This window comes from Mixophyes fleayi, chromosome 1 (genome assembly GCF_038048845.1).
Source record: "Mixophyes fleayi isolate aMixFle1 chromosome 1, aMixFle1.hap1, whole genome shotgun sequence".
Taxonomy (NCBI): Eukaryota; Metazoa; Chordata; class Amphibia; order Anura; family Limnodynastidae; genus Mixophyes; species Mixophyes fleayi.
Window position 1 is genome coordinate 356,517,230 of NC_134402.1, and position 27,661 is coordinate 356,544,890.

Here is a 27,661-nt window from a genome sequence, read left to right on the forward strand (position 1 = left end):
CCTGGTGTCCTCAGACATTGCAGGGAGGAGACATCACATCCTGGTGTCCTCAGACATAACAGGTTCCTGTGGCTGGGAGGAGACATCACATCCTGCTGCCACCAGCAAGATGGCGGCTCTCAGTAGAAGGGTACTATGGAGTGTTTCCTATCTCCTCAGGTACAGGAAAGCTGATCAATATCACCCTTATAGGTTGTTCTTAGCGTTGTAGATATTAACCCGTAAGGCATTATATCGTGTTATTCCTAAGACAAAGGAGCGATATCGTACTTGTTTTCATACAGGAAGTATTTTTCATGTAGACTAGCTGTTTACTTATACAGTTCATGTTTATCATAGGTTAATTGGTGGCGAGTAAGTAGCTATAAACTGCTGACTGTGATAAGGAAAACAGCAACTTTCTGAAATAAGATGTTGGGAGTTTTCTTGCCAGTATAATTAATTCCTCAAGCTCAGCTGGTGTTGTGGTGTCCACTACTCCTCAGAACTTTGTAGTAGTGCTGTATATTAATGTGTCACAGTTTCATATTAAACATACAAATTAGTGAATGTTACAACATCAGCATTTGCAAACATTAACATAAAGTGGTATTGTTATAATATTATTATTGCCAGAATCTCATCAGGTTTTTGTTTTTAAATATTAATATTTCTATTTTAGGCAAACCTTCCCAATAATTCATAAAGGGCACTTTTTGAACCTTTTTAAAGGTTCATGGCGTCAAGTACTTTCAGTTGGAATTGGGACAAGTCTGTGCGCTGTTCCTGTTGGGCAGGTAACATGATAATTTCTCTTCTGGGTTGAAAAGTAAAACATTATTTGATGTTGTCGTACAGGGAAGTTGATATTTTTTGTGTAATTCCTGCATAATTAAACATGATCAGACTTTGTTTATAATTGAAAAGTTAGTGTTGAATTTTCAGTGTAGACTGTAGAGACCAACCTGGGGCTGGTTTGTTACTGTGGCAGGAACCCCACGCTGTGGGTTCCTCTGCTATAGTTCCACCAGCCCCGGCTGGCAAAGCCTGGTGCTGGTACTATTAAAATTGGGGGGTGCTTTTTGGCCCCCCAATTTTGTTATTTTTGTTATTACCAGCCTAGACAGCACTAAGGTTGGTTAAACTGTTTGAGAGGTGGGCCATTTTTTATTATTATTTACTGCCTTTTTTGTTGTATGTAGTAGTGGCAGCAGCATTATCTCATTTAATAATTTTGCATTATGTCATTACATTACGACCTGATATTCTAGCCTGTCGACAGTCACAGGTGTGTGAAATTGTAATGACATAATGAACATGTCGACATTTTAACTGTGGCGACCTAATGAACGGGTCGATATTCTGATTGTCGACCATATGGGGTCAACATTCTGAATGACGACATTTATATTGTTGCCATTTCGACTACATCCCTTTTTTGCAGCTATGGCCATGAATCGTAGGTACCCCAGTAGCTAATGTGTTTTGCTCTTTCTGCCCTGGCTACGGGATTATGCTTTTATTTTTGACTGTACAGGGATCACTGTGAATGCAGCTTGGACATCTGTGAAAATGGGGATCACCAATGCATATAACGAGCACAGTGGTGACATGTTAAAGAAAGTTGGTAGTTGCTAAGAGCAACCAATCAGTTTCTCAAGTATAACAAAAGAAACACAATCCTTTGGCACACTGTAAGTCTACATAATATAACACAGGTTAAGAAATAACAATAAATCCCTAAACACAACCGATATCTTCTGGGCCATATCTTGGTGGTGACTAGTGCAGTGATAGGTCAAAATTGGAAAGCCCTTTCCCCTTCTACCCTGTCTAAACTCATCTCAAAAATCCAGTACAGCTTAAAAATGGAGACTATTATGCCCTACTCCACTTCTGCCTTAGGCCCCATTATGAAATGGTTCAAGTGGCACGAATATTCCCCTGTGTACAATTTAAAGCAAATATCTGATTGGGTGCTGGCTGTGAGCATCACAATTCCCCCCCCCCCCCCCCTTACACACACACACACACACACACACACACACACACACACACACACACACACACATTTATGTAAAGGTTTCTCAATGTCAGTGCACACTGACAATATCCCTAACAATTGACGGACGAAAAACAGAACCTGAAGCTTTCATGGTTCATCAAGGGTGCTGGGTTTACTCCAGATATAATTTGTTTTTATTTTTACAGATGTCCAAGCTGTGTTCGTGTATCAATGCAGCACAATGCATTATAGAGTGTGTGTGTGTGTGTGTGTGTTTGGCTAAATGCCAGCATGTATATACCCTAAAAGCTGAAACCAGAATTACTCAGTGGCCACTTTATTAGGTACACCTTTACAGCTGTTCATTAAGGCAAGTATCTAATATGGGTAATCATGTGGCAGCAGCTTAATGCTTAAAAGCATGCAGACATGGTCAAGAGGTTCAGTTGCTGTTCATAAAAAAAACCCAGAATTGGAAAGAAATGTGATCAGAAGTGACTTTGACAGTGTAATGATTATTGGTGCCAGATGGAGTGGTTTGATTTTCTCAGAAGCTGCTGATTTCCTGGGATTTTCATGCTCAACAGTCTCTGAAGTTTACAGAATGATTCACAAAACCGTAAAACATCTAATAAGAGGCAGCTTTGTGAGCGAAAACACTTTGCTAATGAGAGAGGTCAGAGGATAATGAATGTCCAGACTGGTTTAAGCTGACAGGAAGGCGACAGTAACTCAAATAACCATACGTTTCAACAGTGCTATGTAGAAGAACATCTCTGAATGCACAGCACTTCAAAATGGATGGACTACAGCAACAGAAAACCACATCCGGTTCCACTCCTGTCGGTTAAAAATAGTAAATTAAGGCTACAGTTGGCGCAGGTTTACCAAAACTGGACAGTTGCAGATTGACAAAAAAATGTTGCCTAGCCTGACATCTTTAAGCTGCAACATGCAGATCGTAGGGTCAATGGTGCAGACTGGTGGTGGTGTAATTGTGTGGGGAATGTTTTCTTTGCACCCATCAGGCCCCTTAATACCAATTGAGCATTGTTTAAATGCCACAGCCTACTTGAGTATTGTTACTGTCCATGTGCATCCCTTTATGGCCACAATCTACCCACCTTCTAATGGCTACTTCCAGCAGGAAAACTAGTCATGTCACATAGCACACATGATCTCAAGCAGATTCAACGGACATGATAATGAGTTTTTCAGTGCACTCCAATGGCGTTCACAGTCACCAGATCTCAATCCAATGGAGCATCTATGGGATGTGGTAGAGCGGGAGATGCGCAGCATGAATGTACAGCCGGAAAATCTGCAGCAACTGTGTGATGCCATCATGTCACCATGGCCCAGAATCTCTAAGGAATTGCTCAAGCACCCCTAAGTGGAAATCATGCCACAAGGAATTCAGGCTGTTCTGGGGGGCAAATGATGGTCCTACCAAGTACTAGAAAGCTGTACCTAATGTGGCCACTGAGTTTATGTGCCATGAGTTGTGTTAAAAAGCAGTGTGTCTGTTAATCCAGATGCACAAAGAGTCTGAATTAAGAAAAGTAAGTTTTCTGGATTCAAGATTTCTAGTGGGAATACTTAGATTTGTGACAACCCAAAGAACTAATATATTTAGATTATCTGGTGAAACATAGAATTGCTCTTTTAAATCTGAGTCAAGTAGGTTTACGTACAGCATTAAGAAATATCAAATTAGGATTGTCACATCTTTTTCTTTAAAATGAAGTTAAACCTTTAAAAAAAAATTCTCCATATTGTAGAAAATATGATGGTCATATTTAATACTGTTTCATATTCCAAATATATTTACCTTATCTAATGGCTCCATCTCTTATCTGCTGTACCCATGTGTAGACATTTTTCTGTTCAATTAAGCAACAGTGGATACTTGGTACCACAGAAATTGTGTTAACAAGCACATGCCACGCTGTTTTTACATGGTACATGTAAGTGAGGTCCGTCATACTCGCTCAAGTGAAATTAAACCAGCAGCCCGTTATCAAGTAATCACATGAAAAACTTTTCATATCTGTAAATTCATGTTTAAGTTTTCTTTCAAATATATATTTTGTATTTGCTTAAATATGATCTATCACTCTTAGGCTCTCTCTGAGCACCAGACATTGTGTCATTTCCACTACAACTAAACAACTTTTTGCTTCATCTCACATTTATTTTGAAGAGGTCCGATCCACTACTATCAAATGAGTCCCTGATAAGAAGGGCGGCTTCTTTGGTAACAGATAGTACACACACCTTCCTGTCACAGACTACATATGCGCTTATTGAATCACTTACAGAATATACAAAGGTAGGTAAAATACGTGGAGAATTTATAATATATAAAGGTAAGTATTATATTATGTTTTGTTTACCCTAACATGAATGTGACAAGATGGCCTTACAAAGCCACCTTGTGTCTCTGCCACCCCTAAACCTTTTTACTGGCACCTGGAACCACTTCCAGCTGGTCTATGTGCTGCAGCACCTCTTTGCTGGTGACTGTGACTAGTTCTCTTGACTGCTTGTTCTAGATCAGGACTGCAGGGTAGCAAGCACAATATTGACACAGGGTGCTGTGTCCTACAACCGGTGGATGTATTAGAGTGCCAGCTCTTCTCTTTAGGTGACAGGATTTCAGCAGATATAGGGAAGTGTAGGATTTTTAAGAAGAGTATCTTAATAGTAGCCCTTAAAACAGTTGTTACACATCACTAATATGTAATGATGATGATACATATGGAAAACAGATCATAGAAAATAGCAACTTGCTATTTATACAAAGTCAAAAACAATTTCCACCAATGTCATAAATTTAAATGCGATCTTGAAATATTAAAATAATCCTAGTGGATGATTTGAGCAGTGTGGCCAATAAGGGAGATTGGGGTAGGCTGCACTGAGCCAACCAATCAGGACTAGATTTGACTGGGCCAATGAACAAGAACTTTATGCTCCTGTTCAGTTTGTTTCTCCCCTGTGGAGAAATGATGGCAGATTTCTCCTCTTGCAAACAGGAGAGCTTTCAACGCAGAAATATTACATATTAATGGGTAGCATGAGGCATTTTCTCTGGGATTTAAATACTATTTAAAAGAATTGCATGGTTGATCATTGGGGCAGTTTCCACTACTATTCTTTTCTTGGATCAGGAGAGTCCCTAGTAGGTACTTAACCAAAGGAATGCTGACCAAATTAATATGCAATACCCTGTCTCAGGGTTACACAAACATGTTGTAGTTATCCTGCCTCAGTCTTTCGTATACTATCTGCATATACATTAATATACCCAAGGTGCGATGTGCCGATAATAGAAATAAATGTATGCAATAAGTTACCTCTTTCCATTTTTGCGTGGAGAAAGGTGGATCCAGACACAGTGGCCATATCACAAATGACCAAGATCTTGTTGGGTCCTGGGCTCTTTGTGCAATAAAACAAATACTGTAAAGATCAACTTTAACACTTGTGTCCTTCCTTTTGCTGGATAATTATGCATTGCCAGGTTCTGTGTGATGTTTATTGAATAAACAAACTATTTTTCTCCTACAGCTATAAAACCAATATAATTATGGGGTAAAACTTTTGTTTCTAGGAGGGTACCCCCATAGAGCTAATAGCACACAGATGCTGTGTTTTCCTGCCCAATGCAGAATGGGCTGAGTTCCTTTAGACAAGCATGGGAAGGCTTCATGAGCGGCATCAGCAGCGTTCATAGAGTGTTTCCTTAATCATGCGACAGGAGCTTGACGCTTACACTGCCTACTATGTACAGGGAAGAACGATGTATGAACACTGCATTCCCTAGGCTAGTATATGTGGGCTCCCAGAGCACCCGTGTACCATAAACAAAGCAACTCTCACAATTTTATCTTACTGCTGCTCCTACTCAGCAGCGGTACATACCGCCATAGACTATTAGCTATAACGCTGCATATCTGTTTGGAGCAAGTTCCTCTGTGCTCTCATTGTATTCATACAATTATTGACTCTATTCATTCCTCCACTTATCCTCACCTGGACAAGTCCTCACCTCCTTGCAGTGGTACAACTTGCTGAACGCAGACCACTGACTCTCCCATTACCTTCCTTCACCTGCTCACGTCCACCCTGCTCTCCGTGGTTGAAACCTGCCTTCCACTATAGCTGCAAGTCGCTGACTCATCTACCAGTATAGCTGCAAGTCACTGACTATCATCAATTCCATTGGCATCCTCTCTCCATCTGCTGTTATATACGTTCCACTATTCACCCTGCTGCCAGAGGACCGCTGTGCAAACTCCGCCCCTCTGGTAAACATAGTCAACTGGTGAATCCTGGGCAGAACTCCTAGTGCCTGTGACAGTAAGATCAGGCCATGACAGACCCAGGATCGGAACCAACAGCTAAAGAGATGCTGCAGTACCTGGTTACTCGGATTGAACAACAAGATGTTCGACAGCAACAGTTGTTTCAATGTTGTCAGGCTCTAGCCTCCCGAGGCATCCCTGAGCAAAATCTGAAGACAGGGAGCGACGAGGGAAGAATAGACTCTGTATCTATTGCGCTGACTCTACTCACATGCTGAACTCATGCCCTAGAAGGTCGGGAAATGCCAGGCCCTAGCCAGTTCTGGAGAGGTAAGGTTAGGGTCCCTGGAGTCCTCTCCAAATTCTATGGATGCTAAAATCTGTGCTTTTGATGTTACCGTTTCCTTTGCCACCAAATCGTTTTTGTCTCAAGCACTTCTGGATTCTGGAGCTGTTGGAAACTTTATATCTAGTTCTCTAGTGAATCAATGATCCCTACCAGTGATTCCTTTAAAAGCACCTGTAGCGGTCACCGCTATCGATGGTTCACGCATAATTAATGGACTCATCACTCAATGTACGGCTCCATTGACCCTTCAAATCGGAGTCTTACACCAAGAGAAAATTTCCTTGTTGGTCCTTCCTGTTACCACCAGTCCCATCGTACTTGGCCTTCCATGGCTTCAACTTCATTCTCCTCAGATTGACTGGAACACTCCAAGTCACTTCCTGGGGTCCGGATTGTCATCATAGATGTTTGTCTCAAGTCGTTCCATTGAAAATAAATCAGTCTTCCATTACACCCTGCCCACCGGGTCTTCCTCCACAGTATGCTTCCTTCGCGGATGTGTTCGATAAGATCCAGTCTGAACGCCTTCCTCCTCATCGGGCATGGGATTGTCCGATTGACTTATAACCTGGCAAGAACCCTCCTAGGGGTCGTGTGTATCCACTCTTGCTACCAGAAACCCAAGCAACTTCTGAGTATATCCAGAAGAACCTCCAGCGAGGATTTATCCGACCTTCCACTTCTCCCGCTGGAGCGGGGTTCTTTTTTGTGAAGAAGGATGGATCATTACGACCCTGTATAGATTATCGTGGTCTCAATGCCATTACTATCAAAAATCGGTACCCTATTCCACTAATTACCGAGCTCTTTGATCGCATTAAGGGAGCCCGGATATTCACCAAACTTGATCTTCAAGGCGCCTATAATTTAATCCGGATCAAGTCTGGAGACGAATGGAAGACAGCTTTTAACACCAGGGATGGTCACTATGAATATCTAGTTATGCCCTTCGGGTTGTGTAAGGCCCCCGCTGTCTTCCAGGGTTTCGTGAATGAGATTCCGGGACTTGTTGTATGTCTGTGTCGTCGTCTACCTGGACGACATATTAATCTTTTCTCAGGATCTGCCCACTCATCATCAACATGTGGCAGAGGTCCTTTCCAGACTCCGGAGAAACTCTTTATTCTGCAAGTTAGAAAAATGTTCCTTTGAGCTATCCCAGATTCCATTCTTAGGATATATTGTGTCCGGAGTTGGTCTAAAGATGGATCCTGAAAAGGTGAACGCAGTACTACGTTGGCCCCAGCCAACTACTCTCAGAGCAATCCAACGCTTTTTAGGTTTTGCAAACTACAGATGTTTCATTCAAGGTTTTTCCTCCATCGCTTCTCCAATAGTGGCTCTGACCCGGAAGGGAGCTAACACTAAACAATGGTCCTCCGAGGCCCTTCAAGCTTTCCAGTTCCTCATGAAGTCCTTCTCCTCTGCTCCTGTTCTTCGACAGCCTGACGTGACCCTTCCTTTCTTTTTGGAAGTAGACGCCTTGTCACTCACCGGACTGTGAGTGCTTCTTCCCGGACATTTAGGAACCGTGGCCGTCCTCCATCCTGAGGGACTGCGCATGCGCAGCCCTTTCCAAACCTTCAGTGTATGTTCCTTTAACTTAATTGGCAGATCAGGCAACCTCCCTATATTAAGCACCTGTGGTCAACACCACGTTGCCTGATCTTGGAGTCTCATTCCCCATGAGTCTCTGAAGGTGTTCCTGTGTTTCCTCGTTTATTCAGCCCAGCTGATTCCTGTGGTTTCCAAACCACTTCTACCTCTGTGGTTTCCAAACCACTTCTACTACTGTGGTTCCCATACCACTTCTACCATCTACTGTATCATCGTGACTGTGAGCTGATTCCTATCCGCTGCCTCCGTGCACTACAGTCTTCTAACCACTTCTACTCTACCATTTATTATTGGGACTGTTAGCTGATGCCTATCCGCTGCCTCCGTGCACTACAGTCTTCAACCTGCAACTCGTCTGTGTTTCATCATCGTGACTGCTAGCTGATTCCTATCCGCTGCCTCCGTGCACTACAGTCTTCAACCTGCAACTCGTCTGTGTTTCATCATCGTGACTGCTAGCTGATTCCTATCCGCTGCCTCCGTGCACTACAGTCTTCAACCTGCAACCCGTCTGTGTTTCATCGTGACTGTTTGGGTGATTCCTATCCGCTGCCTCTGTGCGCTTCAGTCTTCAGTCCTTGTCAACTCTCCCGTGTTTCCTTGAGTCTGCCTCCACTATTGCTACCCGCTATTCTCCGTGATCAACAGTGCCTGTTCAACTCTGCTCTCCCGTGTCCCATCGTTACTGCACCTGCTGGTTGCTATTGGCTACCTCCGTGTTCCCGCAGAGACCCGCTGCTGCTACTCCTCAGCACTACTCATCCATCTACTGCTGATCCGCTCTCCACGCTTTCCTGTGTTCCCTGCTGGTCTACCTACCCGTGCGCTGCACCTACTAGACCACCGCTTCACCCATCCAGGGACTTCGCATCCTGCCGGCCTCCTGCCGTTCAGGTATCTCTGCACTCCTGTCTGACTGCCTCCTGAACCACGGTATGCATACTTCCCATTGACTGTGCTGTGTATTGCATACCTTGCTGGACTGTGTTGGTTCTCCTCTGGAGTGTACTATCCGCTGAGTCTATTGCCATCATTGACTGTGTTGGTTCTCCTCTGGAGTGTACTATCTGCTGACTCTACTGCCATCATTGACTGTGTTATCTCATGCCGGATTACTTCAAGAGACTTTCTATATTGGCAGTGTTGTTCAGTCATTTATACATTTATATTGTGCATATTACTGTGGATCAAAGTCAAGGTGCCCGTGTATATATTGTGTTGCAGTCTCTCCCCGTGCACCTCCTCACATATATATTCAGTAGTACAACTTGCTAGTGGCAGACCACTGACTCCTGTTTACAGTTTCACCTGTTCCAGTATCCTCTCACATAGCAGTGGTACAACTTGCTAACGCAGACCACTGACTCCCCGGATACCTCCACTTGGATTCCATTCCTTCACTCAGACAGCGGTACAACTTGCTATCCGCAGACCGCTGACTCTCATCACCTCCTCGTTTCTGTTGGACATTCCTCCTCACTATAGCAGTGGTACAACTTGCTACCGCAGACCACTGACTACCTTCACGTGTCCTTTGTCCATACAGTTCCTCGTGTATTACTACCTCCATATTGCCAGTGCTGCTAGTCATAGACTTTCCTGAGCATCTCATCTGCTATTTCCTGTTCCGTGATCACCCTGCTACCAGAGTACCATATTACCACCTATACTGCTCTGGTAAGCCTATCACCTGGTGATCCCTGGGTAAAGACTCCTAGTGCCCGTGACAGTAAGATCAGGCCATGACAGACCCAGATACGGAACCTACTGCTAAAGAGATGCTGCAGCATCTGGTCAGCCGTGTGGAGCAACAGGATGCTCGCCAACAGCTGTTACTTCAATGTTACCAATCGTTAACCTCCCAAGGAACATCTGGACAGACTGTTACAGCTAGTATTGAAGCTCCTGTGCTTTCCTCCGTTTCCCCAGTGCCATCCCAGGTGTCTACAGCTCCTACGCTTCACCTGCCTACTCCGTCAAAATATGACGGGGACCCCAAAACTTGTAGAGGTTTCCTTAACCAATGTTCAGTCCATTTTGAACTCCAACCTCAAAATTTTTCTACCCATCGTTCCAGAGTGGCCTATCTTATCTCATTGTTTTCTGGACAAGCCCTGGCTTGGGCCTCCCCTCTGTGGGAAAGAAACGATCCAATTCTACAAGATAGTGCCAAATTCATTTCCACGTTCCGAAGTGTGTTCGATGAACCAGGTCGTGTGACCTCCGCTGCTTCCAGCATTCTTCGTTTGCGACAAGGCTCCCATACAGTAGGACAGTATGTCATTCAATTTAGGATCTTAGCCTCTGAACTTCAGTGGAACACTGAAGCATTAGTTGCCGCCTTCTGGCAGGGGCTCTCCGATAAAATTAAAGATGCACTGACTACCCAAGAGCTTCCTTCGTCACTAGAAGATTTGATCTCTCTTTGCCATCGTGTAGACATGAGATTTCGTGAAAGAGAATCTGAGAAAACAACTTCTGCTAAAGCACCTCTTCGTTTAAACCCTCAATTTCGTCCAGTTTCACCTTCTGTGATTCCCATGGAGATAGGACGTTCCAAATTATCTTTAGAAGAGAGGAAACGAAGAGTAAAGAATAGACTCTGTATCTATTGTGCTGATTCCACACATATGCTCAGTTCTTGCCCTAAGAAATCGGGAAATGCCAGGCCCTAACTAGTTCTGGAGAGGTGAAGTTAGGGTCCCTGGAGTCCTCTCCATTGTCTATGAAATCTAAAGTCTGCGCTTTCGATGTTACGATTTCCTTTGCTACCAAATCCTTTGAGTCACAGGCATTGATTGATTCCGGAGCAGCAGGAAATTTCATTTCTAAATCACTAGTGAATCAATGGTCCCTACCAGTGATCACTTTAAAAACACCCATTACTGTGACGGCTATAGATGGATCACGTCTCATCAATGGTCTCATCACCCAGAGTACGTCTCCAGTAACCCTTCAGATTGGTGTACTACACCATGAAGAAATTTCGTTTTTAATTCTTCCTGTTACGACAAGTCCGATTGTCTTAGGCCTTCCATGGCTTCAATGTCACTCTCCCCAGATTGACTGGCGCACCCCTCAAGTTACGTCTTGGGGGCCTGAATGTCACCATCGTTGTCTCTCTCAAGTTATTCCTCTTAAAGTACAGCAATCTTCCATCTCATCTTCCTCCCCGGGACTCCCTCCTCAGTATGCTTCATTTGCCGATGTGTTTGATAAAGCTCAGTCTGAACGTCTTCCTCCTCATCGTTCTTGGGATTGTCCGATCGACCTTCTACCTGGCAAGACTCCTCCCAGGGGTCGGGTCTATCCTCTCTCGTTACCTGAAACTCAAGCCACATCTGAGTACATACAGGAGAATCTCCAGCGTGGGTTCATTCGACCTTCCACCTCTCCCGCTGGAGCTGGGTTCTTCTTCGTCAAAAAGAAGGATGGATCATTACGCCCTTGTATAGATTTTCGTGGACTCAACGCCATTACTATCAAGAATCGGTATCCCATTCCGCTGATCACTGAGCTATTTGATCGCATCAAGGGAGCTCGGATATTTACTAAGTTGGATCTTCGTGGTGCCTACAATTTAATTAGAATCCGTTCCGGTGACGAATGGAAGACCGCGTTTAACACCAGAGATGGGCATTACGAATATTTAGTAATGCCCTTCGGGCTGTGTAATGCCCCCGCGGTTTTCCAGGGTTTCATCAATGAGATCTTTCGGGACTTATTATATGTATGTGTCGTTGTCTACCTGGACGACATATTGATCTTCTCACAGGACCTGCCTTCTCATCACCAACATGTGGCAGAGGTCCTCTCCAGACTACGGAAAAACTCGTTGTTCTGTAAATTGGAAAAATGTTCATTCGAGTTACCCCAGATTCCATTCTTGGGGTATATAGTTTCCGGAGTTGGCCTGAAGATGGATCCAGACAAAGTAAATGCTGTACTACATTGGCCTCAGCCAACTACTCTTCGTGCCATCCAGCGTTTTTTAGGTTTTGCCAATTACTATAGACGCTTCATTCAAGACTTCTCATCCATTGCATCTCCCATTGTGGCCTTAACTCGGAAAGGGGCTAATACTAAGCAATGGTCATCTGAGGCTCTCCAAGCCTTTCAAATCCTCAAAGAGTCCTTCTCGTCTGCTCCCATTCTGCGACAACCTGATGTGACACTCCCCTTCTTCCTAGAAGTAGATGCCTCTAATGTGGGCTTAGGAGCTATTCTCTCCCAACGCTCGGAGCAACAAAAATTACATCCTTGTGCCTTCTACTCTCGGGGTCTTCTGCCCGCAGAGAAAAACTATACTATCGGGGACAAGGAGTTGCTGGCCATCAAAGCTGCATTAGAGGAATGGAGATACTTGTTGGAAGGAGCTTGCCATCCGGTGACGATCTTCACGGATCATAAGAACTTGTCATATTTGCAATCTGCTCAATGCTTGAACCCTCGTCAAGCAAGATGGTCTCTTTTCTTTTCCCGTTTTGAATTAATTATAACCTTCAAACCAGCTGCTAAGAACAAGAAAGCTGACGCTCTATCTCGAGCTTTTGTGACGTCCTCTGATGTAGAAGAGGTTCCCAACCATGCTATTCTAGACCCCAAATGTATTTCTCTGGCTGCTTCATCCACCAAAATGCTACCATTTGGGAAGACCCTCGTGCCTCCTACTCTGAGGAGGAAAATCCTTTCGTGGTTCCATGCCTCTCGTTTTTCTGGACACGCCGGTGAACATAAGACCTTTGAGATTCTCTCTCGTAGTTACTGGTGGCCTTCAATGAGGAGAGACGTCAAAGAGTTTATTGCTTCCTGTGATTTATGTTCTCAGTTCAAATCCTCCCGCAGAACTCCAGCAGGGTTGCTGCGACCACTACCCATTCCGTCCAAGCCTTGGACCCATATTAGTATGGATTTCGTTACTGATTTGCCACCAAGTAAGAATCACAATACTATTTGGGTAGTGGTAGACAGATTTTCGAAGATGGCTCATTTCGTCCCTCTGTCCGGTTTACCTTCCTCGTCTACTCTGGCTGAACATTTCATTAAAGAAATCTTCCGCATCCATGGATGTCCGTCTGAGATTGTGTCAGATAGAGGAGTACAATTCGTTTCCAGATTCTGGCGGGCCCTTTGTAAAACCTTGGGCATACGATTAGCACTCTCATCGTCTTACCATCCGCAATCTAACGGACAAACGGAACGAGTCAATCAAGATCTTGAGACTTTTATTAGGATGTTCTCTTCAGCCAACCAAGACAACTGGGTAGAATTGCTCCCTTGGGCTGAATTCGCCCATAACAACATGTACCATGAGTCATCATCCAAAACTCCATTCTTTGTGGTTTACGGTCACCATCCGTCTTTTCCGGAATTTCCTGCCCTCCCGCCCACCCAAGTTCCTGCTGTGGAGACTGCTTGTCAGACCTTCAAAAATATCTGGTCTCAGGTCAAAACCTGTTTAAAGAAGACATCTAACAAATATAAGTCTTTCGCAGATAAGAAGAGGCGGGCTATTCCACCACTAAAAATTGGAGATCGTGTCTGGTTATCTACCAAAAATATTCGTTTGAAGGTTCCATCTATGAAATTCGCCCCTCGTTTTATTGGTCCATATAGGATCATTCAAGTTATCAATCCAGTATGTGTTAAACTTCTTCTTCCTAAGAATCTTCGGATCTCCAATGCCTTCCATGTGTCCTTGCTCAAACCTCTCATCATCAACCGTTTCTCGACTCCTTCCTCAGCACCGCAGCCAGTTCAAGTTCATCAGGAGGAGGATTTCGAGATTACTGAGGTATTGGATGCAAAAATTTCGCGAGGAGTCCTCCGTTTCCTCGTTCATTGGAAGGGCTTTGGTCCTGAAGAGCGTTCATGGATCAAAGCTGAAGATCTTAATGCTCCTGCCCTTCTGAAGAAGTTTTATTCCAAAAATCCGGACAAGCCCGGTTCCAGGCGTTCTGTGCCCACCTTTAAAAGGGGGGGTACTGTCACTCACCGGACTGTGAGTGCTTCTTCCCGGACATTTAGGAACCGTGGCCGTCCTCCATCCTGAGGGACTGCGCATGCGCAGCCCTTTCCAAACCTTCAGTGTATGTTCCTTTAACTTAATTGGCAGATCAGGCAACCTCCCTATATTAAGCACCTGTGGTCAACACCACGTTGCCTGATCTTGGAGTCTCATTCCCCATGAGTCTCTGAAGGTGTTCCTGTGTTTCCTCGTTTATTCAGCCCAGCTGATTCCTGTGGTTTCCAAACCACTTCTACCTCTGTGGTTTCCAAACCACTTCTACTACTGTGGTTCCCATACCACTTCTACCATCTACTGTATCATCGTGACTGTGAGCTGATTCCTATCCGCTGCCTCCGTGCACTACAGTCTTCTAACCACTTCTACTCTACCATTTATTATTGGGACTGTTAGCTGATGCCTATCCGCTGCCTCCGTGCACTACAGTCTTCAACCTGCAACTCGTCTGTGTTTCATCATCGTGACTGCTAGCTGATTCCTATCCGCTGCCTCCGTGCACTACAGTCTTCAACCTGCAACTCGTCTGTGTTTCATCATCGTGACTGCTAGCTGATTCCTATCCGCTGCCTCCGTGCACTACAGTCTTCAACCTGCAACCCGTCTGTGTTTCATCGTGACTGTTTGGGTGATTCCTATCCGCTGCCTCTGTGCGCTTCAGTCTTCAGTCCTTGTCAACTCTCCCGTGTTTCCTTGAGTCTGCCTCCACTATTGCTACCCGCTATTCTCCGTGATCAACAGTGCCTGTTCAACTCTGCTCTCCCGTGTCCCATCGTTACTGCACCTGCTGGTTGCTATTGGCTACCTCCGTGTTCCCGCAGAGACCCGCTGCTGCTACTCCTCAGCACTACTCATCCATCTACTGCTGATCCGCTCTCCACGCTTTCCTGTGTTCCCTGCTGGTCTACCTACCCGTGCGCTGCACCTACTAGACCACCGCTTCACCCATCCAGGGACTTCGCATCCTGCCGGCCTCCTGCCGTTCAGGTATCTCTGCACTCCTGTCTGACTGCCTCCTGAACCACGGTATGCATACTTCCCATTGACTGTGCTGTGTATTGCATACCTTGCTGGACTGTGTTGGTTCTCCTCTGGAGTGTACTATCCGCTGAGTCTATTGCCATCATTGACTGTGTTGGTTCTCCTCTGGAGTGTACTATCTGCTGACTCTACTGCCATCATTGACTGTGTTATCTCATGCCGGATTACTTCAAGAGACTTTCTATATTGGCAGTGTTGTTCAGTCATTTATACATTTATATTGTGCATATTACTGTGGATCAAAGTCAAGGTGCCCGTGTATATATTGTGTTGCAGTCTCTCCCCGTGCACCTCCTCACATATATATTCAGTAGTACAACTTGCTAGTGGCAGACCACTGACTCCTGTTTACAGTTTCACCTGTTCCAGTATCCTCTCACATAGCAGTGGTACAACTTGCTAACGCAGACCACTGACTCCCCGGATACCTCCACTTGGATTCCATTCCTTCACTCCGACAGCGGTACAACTTGCTATCCGCAGACCGCTGACTCTCATCACCTCCTCGTTTCTGTTGGACATTCCTCCTCACTATAGCAGTGGTACAACTTGCTACCGCAGACCACTGACTACCTTCACGTGTCCTTTGTCCATACAGTTCCTCGTGTATTACTACCTCCATATTGCCAGTGCTGCTAGTCATAGACTTTCCTGAGCATCTCATCATCTGCTATTTCCTGTTCCGTGATCACCCTGCTACCAGAGTACCATATTACCACCTATACTGCTCTGGTAAGCCTATCACCTGGTGATCCCTGGGTAAAGACTCCTAGTGCCCGTGACACGCCTCTAATGTTGGCCTAGGGGCTATACTATCTCAAAAATCGTAGCAACAAAAATTCCATCCTTGTGCCTTCTACTCTCGAGGTCTTCTACCTTCGGAGAGAAATTACACTATCGGGGACAAGGAGTTGTTGGCCATAAAAGCAGCATTAGAGGAGTGGAGATATCTGCTGGAGGGAGCTCGTCATCCGGTTACTATTTTTACGGATCACAAAAACCTGTTATTTGCAGTCAGCCCAATGTTTGAATCCTCGTCAAGCAAGATGGTCACTTTTCTTTTCCCGGTTTGAGCTGATCATAACCTTCAAACCAGCTTCCAAGAATCGAAAAGCAGACGCCTTATCTCGGGCGTTTGTGGCGTCCTCAGACGCTGAAGATTGTCCTAATCATCCCATATTGGATCCCAAATGTATGACTCTGGCCAATTCCTCCACCAAGGTGCTACCATTTAGGAGAACCCTTGTGCCTCCATCTCTTCGTAAAAAAATATTATCGTGGTATCATTCTTCACGCTTTTCTGGACATTTGGGTGAACGCAAAACGTTAGAAGTCCTTTCTCGAAGCTATTGGTGGTCTTCTATGAGGAGAGATGTCAAAGAATTTGTGGCCGCGTGTGAGGTGTGTTCCCAGTTTAAAACCCCCCGCAGAACACCGGCGGGATTACTTCAACCACTACCCATTCCTTCCAAGCCTTGGACCCATATTAGTATGGACTTTATCACCGATCTTCCTCCTAGTAAAAAGTGCAATACCATCTGGGTAGTGGTGGATAGATTTTCGAAAATGGCACATTTTGTTCCTTTTGACCGGTTTACCTTCCTCGTCTACCCTTGCTGACCATTTTATCAAGGAGATCTTCCGAATTCATGGATGTCCATCTGAGATTGTTTCGGATCGAGGAGTACAGTTCGTCTCCAGATTCTGGCGAGCCCTTTGCAAGACCTTGGGTATCCAATTGTCACGATCATCCTCCTACCATCCTCAATCAAATGGACAGACCGAGAGAGTGAACCAAGATCTTGAGACTTTCATAAGGATGTTCTCAGCCAACCAAGACAACTGGGTAGATTTACTTCCATGGGCTGAATTCGCCCATAACAATATGTATCATGAGTCATCTTCAAAAAGTCCATTCTTTGTGGTATACGGTCACCATCTGTCTTTCCCAGAATTTCCTGCCCTCCCTCCCACCCAAGTTCCTGCAGTGGAGAGTGTATGTCAGAATTTCAAAAATATCTGGTCTCAAGTTAATTCCTGCCTGAAGAAGACATCTGCCAGATACAAATGTTTTGCTGATAAAAAGAGGCGAGCTATTCCACCACTGAAAATTGGAGACCGCGTATGGCTTTCTACCAAAAATATTCGCCTGAAGGTTCCGTCCATGAAGTTCGCTCCCCGTTTCATTGGTCCATACAAGATCACTCAGGTGATAAATCCGGTGTGCTTCAAACTACTATTACCTAAGAACCTTCGTATCTCCAACGCCTTCCATGTGTCATTACTCAAGCCTCTTATCATCAACCGTTTCTCTGTTCCTCCTTCAGCACCTCGGCCAGTACAAGTTCATCAAGAGGAAGAGTTTGAAATTACTCATATTTTAGATGCTAAAATTTCGCGAGGAGTTCTTCGTTTTCTTGTGCATTGGAAGGGCTTTGGTCCAGAGGAGCGTTCTTGGATCCGCGCAGATGATCAACTCTCCAGCTCTTCTAAAAAGATTTTATTCCAAGTATCCGGGCAAACTCAGCTCCAAGTGTTCTGTGCCCACCTTTAAAAGGGGGGTACTGTCACTCACCGGACCGTGAGTGCCTCTGCGCTGGTGCGTGGTTCTCTAGCCTTCCTGCCGGCGCCTGTCCTGAGCCGCGGCCGTCCGCCATCTTGATGGACTGCGCATGTGCAGCCTCCAAGAACTCTTATGACCTTTGCTTTTAATCCAATTGGTGGATCAGGCACTTCTCCCTATTTAAGGCACCTGTGCTCATTACATCGTTGACTGATCTTGAGTCTCATTCCCTGTGAGTCTCTGAAGGTGTCTCCTGTGTCCTGCTCGTGTCTTCAGCTTCCTGCTGATTATCTGCTCCGCTCATCAGCGGTTCTCATACCCGCTACTGACTCTTGTATCCTGTGCGTGTCTTCAGTTGTCTGTTGGATTACCTGCTCTGCTCACCTGCGGTTCCCATACCCGCTTCAGCCATTCAGCGCTCCTGCTGTGCCTGCATATCTTTGTGGACAAGCTTCTCTACTCATCAGCGGTATGCTTACTTGCTATTGACTTTCAACTGTTACCTTGCATATCCGCTTAGGACAAGCTTCTCTACTCAGCAGCGGTATCCATACCCGCTATAGACTATTAGCTGATACGCTGTATATCCGCTTTGTACAAGCCTCTCTACTCAGCAGCAGTACATACCGCCATAGACTATTAGCTATAACGCTGCATATCTGTCTGGAGCAAGTTCCTCTGTGCTCTCATTGTATTCATACAATTATTGACTCTATTCATTCCTCCACTTATCCTCACCTGGACAAGTCCTCACCTCCTCGCAGTGGTACAACTTGCTGTGTGCAGACCACTGACGCCTCCTCTACCTACCTGCACCTGAACAAGTCTTCCCTTCACAGCAGTGGTACAACTTGCTGAACGCAGACCACTGACTCTCCCATTACCTTCCTTCACCTGCTCACGTCCACCCTGCTCTCTGTGGTTGAAACCTGCCTTCCACTATAGCTGTAAGTCGCTGACTCATCTACCAGTATAGCTGCAAGTCACTGACTATCATCAATTCCATTGGCATCCTCTCTCCATCGGCTGTTATATACGTTCCACTATTCACCCTGCTGCCAGAGAACCGCTGTGCAAACTCCGCCCCTCCGGTAAGCATAGTCAACTGGTGAATACTGGGCAGAACTCCTAGTGCCCGTGACACAGTATTTAACTTATGTGCAAAATAATAAACTAATTTGCACCCCTTAAATTGTAGCATGGTTTGTCCCAGAGAACATTTACTCCTTCATGACTCAGGCCTGTAGTGTGTAGGTAATATAGACAGGACTTGAACTGTATTTCCTGTAAGGCCTTTTGGGGAATGCAGACCTTCTAAATCAGGAGTGTATTTACTTGTGTTCTGTTATTCGTGCTGTGCTATCTACATTGGTGTTAACCTATTATTGGCAGGAGGTAGAGGAATGGGAAAGAGCTTTGCATCCCACAAGGAAAATGTTACACAATAAGTGTCTTTGTCCACCAGTAGTCATCAGAGAAAAATCTTTTGCCCCCAAGTACTTAAAAATCCTACTTCTGAGCACATTTAAATAAAAACATGTTTATATCCTAAAATGTTTGTAATGCTGTTTTAGTTTTAATGTAAGTTACTGGCTGTGAAAATATTGCCGCTTCAGTGTTACTGAAAGCATTAGTAAATTACTTTTAACACCTATATGTAAATGTTTAGTGCAGAATACAAAAGTATGTCTTATACACATTGCATGTTACAGGAGTGAAATGTGGTAAATATCTTGAGTAATGTTTTTTGGGATGCATAACAGTAAGGAAAATATTCCTTATTTCTATGCAACATGTTCCCATAATTATGTTGGTTACATTAGACAATTTGTTTTTCTCATTTCTAAAGACATGTATGTATTACTTTTTGTGGACTTACAGCACATTAACATTGCTCCTCTTGTATGCAGGCTGTACACATACTTATCTCACTTCAGCAGAAATACACCTCACTCTTGGATCAAATGAACTCGAGCGAAGAAAGTGCCATCTGGCAGGTGATCATTGGGGCACGTGTGCAGGTAATTCTGGAGTTTGCCAGATTGTGATTGACAGCCTACCTCCTTTCTAACCTGGAAATGCATTTGTTTGTTGCTATTGCGATAGCTTCATCAACTATTCGCTCGAGACAACAACACAAGACAAGAACTCCATTGGGCGGTACATACACTTGTGTAAAATTAAAAACCAGATTGTGAGCAGCTGTCCTAAGTGGTTTGTGGAAGTTCGCATTAAAAATAATAATAATAAAAGGGGAGGTGTAGGTTTGCTATATAAAAAAAACACTTGTCACAACTACTTATTAATAAAAGCAATTCATATTTATTACATAAAAATAACACCAAAGTTTACATATTCATGTAAAAAATAAAACAAATAGGTACAGGGTGAAGCTCAAGAGTGAACAGTGGTAGCCATTTTATAAATTGTTACAGATAGTCAGCAGATTTTTATATATATATATATATATATATATATATATATATATATATATATATATATATATATATATATATATATATATATATATATATATAATGTATGAGAAAGTTATACTGTAGGTGGATGTGAGATATAATAGTCTCAAATTACCGAATTGTCAGCTTTTAATGGTATAAACAAATAAGAGACGACCTCGCAATTCCAAACACCTACTACTGTTCACTCTTGAGCGTTACCTTGTGCCTATATTTTTATATATGCCGATTATATTTATTTACTTTGGTGTTATTTTTATATAATAAATATAAATTGCTTTTATTGATAAGTAGTTGCGACAATTGTTTTAATATAGTGTTGATTTCAATTTTCACAACCAGTTTCCAGTGCAATTCTATCCCCTTTTTCTTTGTTTTCTAAATTGTCATCTCTGAGGCTCTGCCAATCACTGAACCGCGGTAGTTTGATAATATCTGGAAAAGCACAGATTCAATACTCTTGTAACACTGTGCATATCAAAACAGATAGTTTTGCTCGTAGTCTTCATGCTAAAATTACAAATCTGGCCTCTTTTTTTTTTTTTTATCGCATTTTAGGTTATTCTATTGTTTTAATTTGCTTACTAGAAACCTGCTTAAAATACTTACTTTTTTGCCAACATTTCATTTTATTTGCATCTTGTGCCACAAAAAAATGTTAGTCCACGCCAGCCCTCACATTGTGTGGGTCACAGTAATTGGATGATTGTTTTATACGACTACAAATTAATTTGACCATATTCTGCATATTGAATTTACTTTGGTTCTAGATGAAGAAGCTGGAGGAACAAAATCAGAAGTATGAGGCTTGCTGGATGCGTGCTGTGAGTCTATCAGAGATGGCGGCAGAAGCTGCTTACCAGGCTGGTAAGTACTCGCTGCAGCATTATATTGCCTTAAACTGTCAGAGTAGCTTAGCAGTACCTTTACAAAATTGTACCGTGCAAAGATGGTTGGTTGGACAAAAGGTTTTGTGCACAGCTTTGTCTGAGCATACCCTCTCTTAGGTGCAGCTTTGGAATGATCCTGAGTTTGTAAGAGGATTTTTTTTTTTTTTCTCCCGAGTCCATCTGGGGGACACTGCTACCATGGGGTTGTATGAGAGCACATGGAGTTGTCAGTAAATAGCTAACACCTAAGCTTGCTGCTGACTCCTCCCCTTTGCGACCCCTACCTACCTCAATGTAATACTAAAGCACCAAGGAAGGGAAATCCCACAACCACCACCAACAGCAGAGAAGCAAAAGCGAGATTTAATGTAAGTACAAAAATCTTTTTTTTCCCCATCATCCACTCTGGGGGACACTGATCCTAAGGAGGGGTTGCTCTGATAGCACGGCTCGCAGAACCCTGTGGCCAAAACTGGCGCCAGAAGACATTGAATTGGTAAAATCGGGTGAATGTGTGGACAGAGTAACAGGTGGCCGCCCGACAAAGCTGATCCGCGGAGGCCCCATGACGTGCAGCCAGAGGCCCCCACCGAACGTGTGGGGCACAGGATGGCCCACACTCACATAAGCCTGGTTAATCGTAGACTTAATCCAGCGGGCAATGGATTGCTGGCCATCCATGCTTGTGGGAATCAAAGAGAACAAAGAGAGAGACGGTCTTACAACAAACTGAGAGCCTATCGACATAAATCCTTAATGCCCTGACAACATCCAGAGACGTCGAAGAGGAGGGCCTTGAAGAAGACAGTCCCTCCCGAAAGGCTGGAACCTCAATAGCCTGATTTATGTCCAAACAGAGACCACGTTTGGACGGAAGGAAGGGTACCGTCTGTGGAACAAAAGGTAAGGAACCCTGCATAATAAAATCCCAAGTTCCAACAACCTGCGCTCAGAAGAAGCCAGCAAGAATGCCACCTTCCACGTCAAAAAACGAAAATCGGCTGAATCCAGAGGCTCAAAAGGAGCCATTTGAAGAACATCAAGAACCAGGTTAAAGTCCCAGGGAGCAAAAGGCAGGACATAAGGAGGTTGAACATGCAGCACCCCCTGAAGAAAGGTACATACGTCCGGTAAGATAGCTAGACGATGCTGAAAAAAAACAGACCGTGCAGAGACTTGAACTTTTAGAGAACTAAGACGAAGCACCGTTTTCAAACTATCTTGTTGGAAGGCGAGGAACCTGGCCATCCTAAAAGATTCTGGATTGTAAGACTTGCGCTCGCATCATTGGACATAGGTCCGCCACACTTCTGTGGTAGATGCGTGCCAAAACAAGTTTTCTGGCCCTCATCAGAGTCTCAACTACTCTAGTAGAGAACCCCTTGGACTGCCAGGGACCAGCCTCAACAGCCACGCCGTTAAAGCTAACCGAGGTAAGTCCGGATGATGAAATGGCCCTTGTCTGAGAAGGTTGGGTATTAGGGGAAGGGCCCAACCTGGCTTTTCTGCCATTAACTGGATGTTGGCATACCAAACACGCCTGGGCCAATTTGGTTCCACAAGAATTACTGGAAGACCTCCCAACTTTATGTGCCTGAGGATGCACGGAATCATGGAAATTGGCGGAAAGAGGTACCACAATTGAAATTCCCACCGCATGGTTATCTAGTCCACTGCAACTGCCAAGAAGTCCCTGGTTCTTGCGCAGAAACTCGGAAAAACCTGAGGGTGCAATGAACACTCTTGTGGGAGGATTGCATGCCTGCAGAGGTAATCCACCTCCTTTGTGCACCCTAGACATGAACACTGCCGAAACAAAGGTCTCCGTCCACGAAAATGTCTGAGCCGCCACTTGTATGGCTGTGGCATTGTTGGATTCAAGGAAGACTGGTTTCCTCTGTATGAGGGATTGAGCTCCCTGGAGGGCTAGGAGCATAGCTTTTAGTTCGAGAACATTTATCGGTGGAAGAGCCTCCTTGCCAGTCCAAAGATCTTGAAGATGAAGCTGGAGTACTACCGCTCCCCATTCCCGCAGACTGGCATCTGTGGTTACCAGAGCCCGGGACCATGGGACGAAGGATCACCCTGTCGTAAAACGGCTATGAACTGGCCGCCAATGAGTCTCCGTGGAGAGTGTGAACCATTGGGATTCAAGATGAAAAGGGAATCCTGACCACTGACTCGGTAGATCCCACTGGAAGTTGCGAGGGTGGAACCGACCATATGAAGAGTTTTGAAGGTCGACACCATCTACCCCAGAACCTTTATAGTGCATGGAAGGACAAGGGTTATTGAGAATTGACCATATGGAAAGTTATAGAGAGCGAACCTACTGTTCTGGTAGAAAGATCCTTTGAAGTATGGTGTCTATAAGAAGACCTACGATCATCCTTTTGAGAAGGAACCAGCTGGGATTTGGGATAACTAATTATCCAACGGTTCTGTTCCAGGATCTGGATGGAAAGAGTCAGATGCTGTTCCAATAGGTGGTGAATCTATGAGGCCTTGATGAGTAAATCGTCCAAGTAAGGGACAATGTTTACCCCCAGAGCACACAAACGTACCGCCATAATCTTCGTGAAGACTCTCAGGGTGGTGGAGCAGGTCCCAAGATATCTATTATATCCTATGCACATGATCCCCAAGCCCCAATTGTCTTGAGATGATGCCGCCCACTGATCTATGAATAACGGCAGACAACCCCCCCCCCTTCCCCCCCCCCCCCCCCCCACAGCCGCGAGGTGAAGAGGAGTCCCGTCATGCCGACGGCTTGTCCGAGACCTTGGAAGTCTTTTGGAATAGAAACTTCTGTCTTTGTGGGATTGTCCCCGGATCCAAGGGGTCTGCCCCTATTAGAGGACTGGTCCTTTCTGGTCAAATTCCCACAAAAGGACTGTCGAGAAGAACCAAACATCAGGTGGTTTGGGAACATTCACTGGCAGTAAGGTACTCTTACCCCCGTTGCCCGACTAATCATGTTGTCCAATTTCGGGCCGATAAGGACCGACCCAGAATATGGCAATGCTTCTAAAGACTTTGATTCCACATCTGCATCCCATGAACAAAGCTAAAGAACCTCCTGGCAGCCTCCGCTGAAGATGAAATGGAGGCTGCGTTTTGAGCCACTTCATAAAGATGACCTGAAGCTTCCATCAAGTGTAGCACTATGGGAAGTAATTCAGAATCCTGCAAACCTGACACCAACCGGTCAGCCCAAGATTTCATAGCTCTAGCAACCCAAGCAGATGAGAACAAGGTCCTGAGTGCGGTACTGGCCACAATAAAGATGGCCTTGAGAAAACCTTTTATCCTTCGGTCCATGGGATCCTGAAGTATCAGCTGAGCTGAGTATCGGCAAGGTTGTATGGTGGGCCACCGGAGTGTCCACCCTGGGTAATTGTTCCCACCGTGCCACCTCTTGTTCCTGCAGGAGATAAAGTGTAGCAAACCTGTGAGGTATAGAAAATTTCCTGTCCAGTTGCTTTCAGGCAGATTCCGCTATGTTAATTCCGCAGATTGTGGAAAGCAAACCGTCTTAGGCTTCCTGCGTTTGGATAATCCCTGCTCCGAGGATCCCTGGTCTTAAAATTCCACAAAGTCCAGAGTCTGATGTACTGCCAGCACCAAGTACTGTATTGCCTGATTTCTGCCATTCTCATCCCAGTTAGTCGGAGTCTTCCACTAGTTCCCCCTCTGAATCAGAACTAAAGAAGTGTGAGAAAGCCGTGAACACTTAGCCCTAACCGCCTAGAGTTTAGGGGAATCAAGGAACCTATTCAGGTGGTCCAAACGTTTCCCTAGAGAAGATGACTAGGCGGGTTCAGCCTGCAAAACCTGAGAGGAGGGAAAGAGAACCTGAGGTCCGTCCCCCCTCCCCTTCATGATATCTGAGGCCATTATAGTGACCACCTCTAGTGACATGAGGAAGAGGTTGCATTTGAGGGCGCTGTAATGGCCGTGGACTCTGCTTGTCGGTTAATAAGCTAAGAGAGAAGGGAATACAGAACAAGCATTCACAACCGAGTGTACTTGTTTTGAACCTTGCTAAGAGCCCCAAAACAGTAAAGGTAATGTTTGTGTTAAGAAAGATGTCTCGGGCACTGAACAACTAGCTACTGTAGTAAACTGTCCTAAAATGCATATAGAGTCCAATATAGAATACCCTATGTGCCCATGACCCAACACAGACTTTATAGTATTATAGAGTATTCGTCAAATGTCTAGAAATGTCTTAGCTGAATGAGGCCAAGGAATTGCAAGGAAGACAGAGATGGTGCGTTCGTGAGGTCTGCAAGAAGTCCATCTCTCTGTAAGTTATGGTGCATATGTGTCTCCCCACACTGAAAGAGTGCTGCGTAGTCTCCAGGAAGGATCCTGTCACTGTCCTGATGTATCTGCTCCTTTGATATCGCTATCCCTGCTTTCCTGTTACGTCCACCTCTATGAGGATAAGTGTTGCCGGCAGCACTAATCCTCCACTAATCAACTAAAGTCGAGCAATACCTAAACAGCCCAACTCCGTGGCACTTAAATAATTAACTAGGCTTGCTGCTGACTCCTCACCTCAGTTTTGTTTAAGTGCCAACTCCAAGCGCCCTCATTCAATCCCATGGTAGCAGTGTCCCCCAGAGTGGATGATGGAGAAAAATGATTTTTCTACCATGTTAAATCCTTTTAACTAATTCCAATTGGGGAACACTACGATTCCACTTCTTACACTTATTATTAAGTTCTGACTGCTTGTTTAGAGTGTGAGGTATTTTGGTTCTTGATTTCTTACTTTTACCCTGTCCTTTGAGGGCTTTGTAAGTTTTAAAATTGGAGTAGTTATGTGCTACAGCGGGAAAGGGATTCAAAGCTTTGTAAAATTGTGACCCCCTAAGTGCGCAGCTCCTGAGAAGGCCTGTATATCCCCATGATAAGTGTCCCCCAGATGAAATCGGATAAATGGATTTAATATATATATTTTTTTTTTTTTTGTTATCATAAAAAGTATTTATATTATGATTGTTTATTAGTAAGGCACCACAAAATAGCACACAGCATAAAATTGTTCTGACGTGCAGTAAAAATTCATCTTTTAAGACATTGGAAAGCTTTTCTAAACAAAATGCATCTTTGTAATCTGTAGGTGCAGATCAAGCCTCTGTGACAGTACGAAATCACATCCAGTTGGTGCAGACACAAGTACAGGAGAGCCGTGAACATGCACTGAAGGCAGAGGCCTTGCTGGCTGCCTCTCAGTGTGAGGAGATCAGGAAAACAATTGTAGAGGATAAAAGCCATCCCCCGGATGGAGACAGCCCAATAAACAGTCTTTCAGACGTAGAGGAGATTCCTGAAGCGTATCTGCGTGAAGATTAAATCATTTTCTTCAAGTACTGTGGATCACATGTGTATTAATGATCGAGACAGTGCCTATGTGGAAGTCCCTGCCTAAAAAAAAAATAGGAAACAGGAGACCTCCTCAAACAGAAACCCCTTCCACCCACCTTTTGTGTATAAATGAAAAACAATAGTCGGTGACTGCATACCCTGGAGTTGAAGAATAATGACCCATATTACCTATTCATCAATCTTAAGTGAACAGCAAGAAGATCTGTACCACAAAGCAGACAGCTGTCAGTGATCGTCCTCTTGTTTTTAGTGCTACTTCACTCAGCAGAAATAAACTGTTCTCACCCTTTATATAATGCCTCTGCATGCAGTGTGCTGCAGCACAGCAGAGGTAGAACTAAGGCTTGTGGTACAGTGTTAAGTTTATGCAATAGATTTCACTATATTCACTAAAATACACCACTTCAGTCTATCGCACTGTCATTGCTGAAAAATTCTGAACTAAAATGCACTTAATTATCCAGGTTTTCCAGATAGGTTTAACTGCCTTATTTATCAACCGTGCTGGTGCTGCATTACTTGTAGAGCAGACAGCAATTCTTGTATTACATTAGATCCTGTTTATTCTTCTCAGGACTCGCCATAACCATAAATTACCTGGATGCCAACCACTGGAAATATTTTTATTGATAATTATATTAAAATTGACACTGACTGTCATGTTAATGTTCTAACATCATACTGTGAATAGTCTTCATTTTCTACAAACTATCTGAGCCTTAAGAGACTAAGGGCAAATAATTAAAGTCAGACTTAGTTATACAGATTGTGAATATTTCAAATCTGTGCGTTTGTTATTTCAGTAGCACAACTCATGCAATATATAGAGATTTTTTTTAGATTGATACAAAACGCAAGTAAAGCAGTGTGATCTTAATTAAAAGAAATAGATAAATTGGCTACTACATGAGTTTAGGTGATCAACATGGTCTTGTCCGTTGTTGTCGGATTACATTAATAATAGTGATCATACCACATTTGCTAATAAACCATATTTTTATGTGCTAA

At 44.2% G+C, this 27,661-nt stretch overlaps 1 protein-coding gene across 1 annotated transcript; it reads left to right on the plus strand.

Annotated features, from left to right (window-relative positions):
- Positions 1-27,661, plus strand: DIABLO (diablo IAP-binding mitochondrial protein). Its single transcript, XM_075177944.1, has 6 exons — positions 1-159; positions 662-776; positions 4,188-4,316; positions 19,800-19,910; positions 21,137-21,233; positions 26,388-27,661. Exons 1-6 carry the CDS (start codon positions 110-112, stop codon positions 26,618-26,620), a joined length of 735 nt encoding a protein of 244 aa, XP_075034045.1. The 5' UTR covers positions 1-109; the 3' UTR covers positions 26,621-27,661.

What these genes read in the sequence shown, in the direction of transcription:
- DIABLO (XM_075177944.1), top strand. Translation starts at nt 110, where the DNA reads ATGGCGGCTCTCAGTAGAAGGGTACTATGGAGTGTTTCCTATCTCCTC. An exon ending in AGTGTTTCCTATCTCCTCAG is followed by an intron (nt 160 to 661) that starts GTACAGGAAAGC and finishes TTTCTATTTTAG; the next exon opens with GCAAACCTTCCCAATAATTC. An exon ending in CACTTACAGAATATACAAAG is followed by an intron (nt 4,317 to 19,799) that starts GTAGGTAAAATA and finishes TCTTGTATGCAG; the next exon opens with GCTGTACACATACTTATCTC.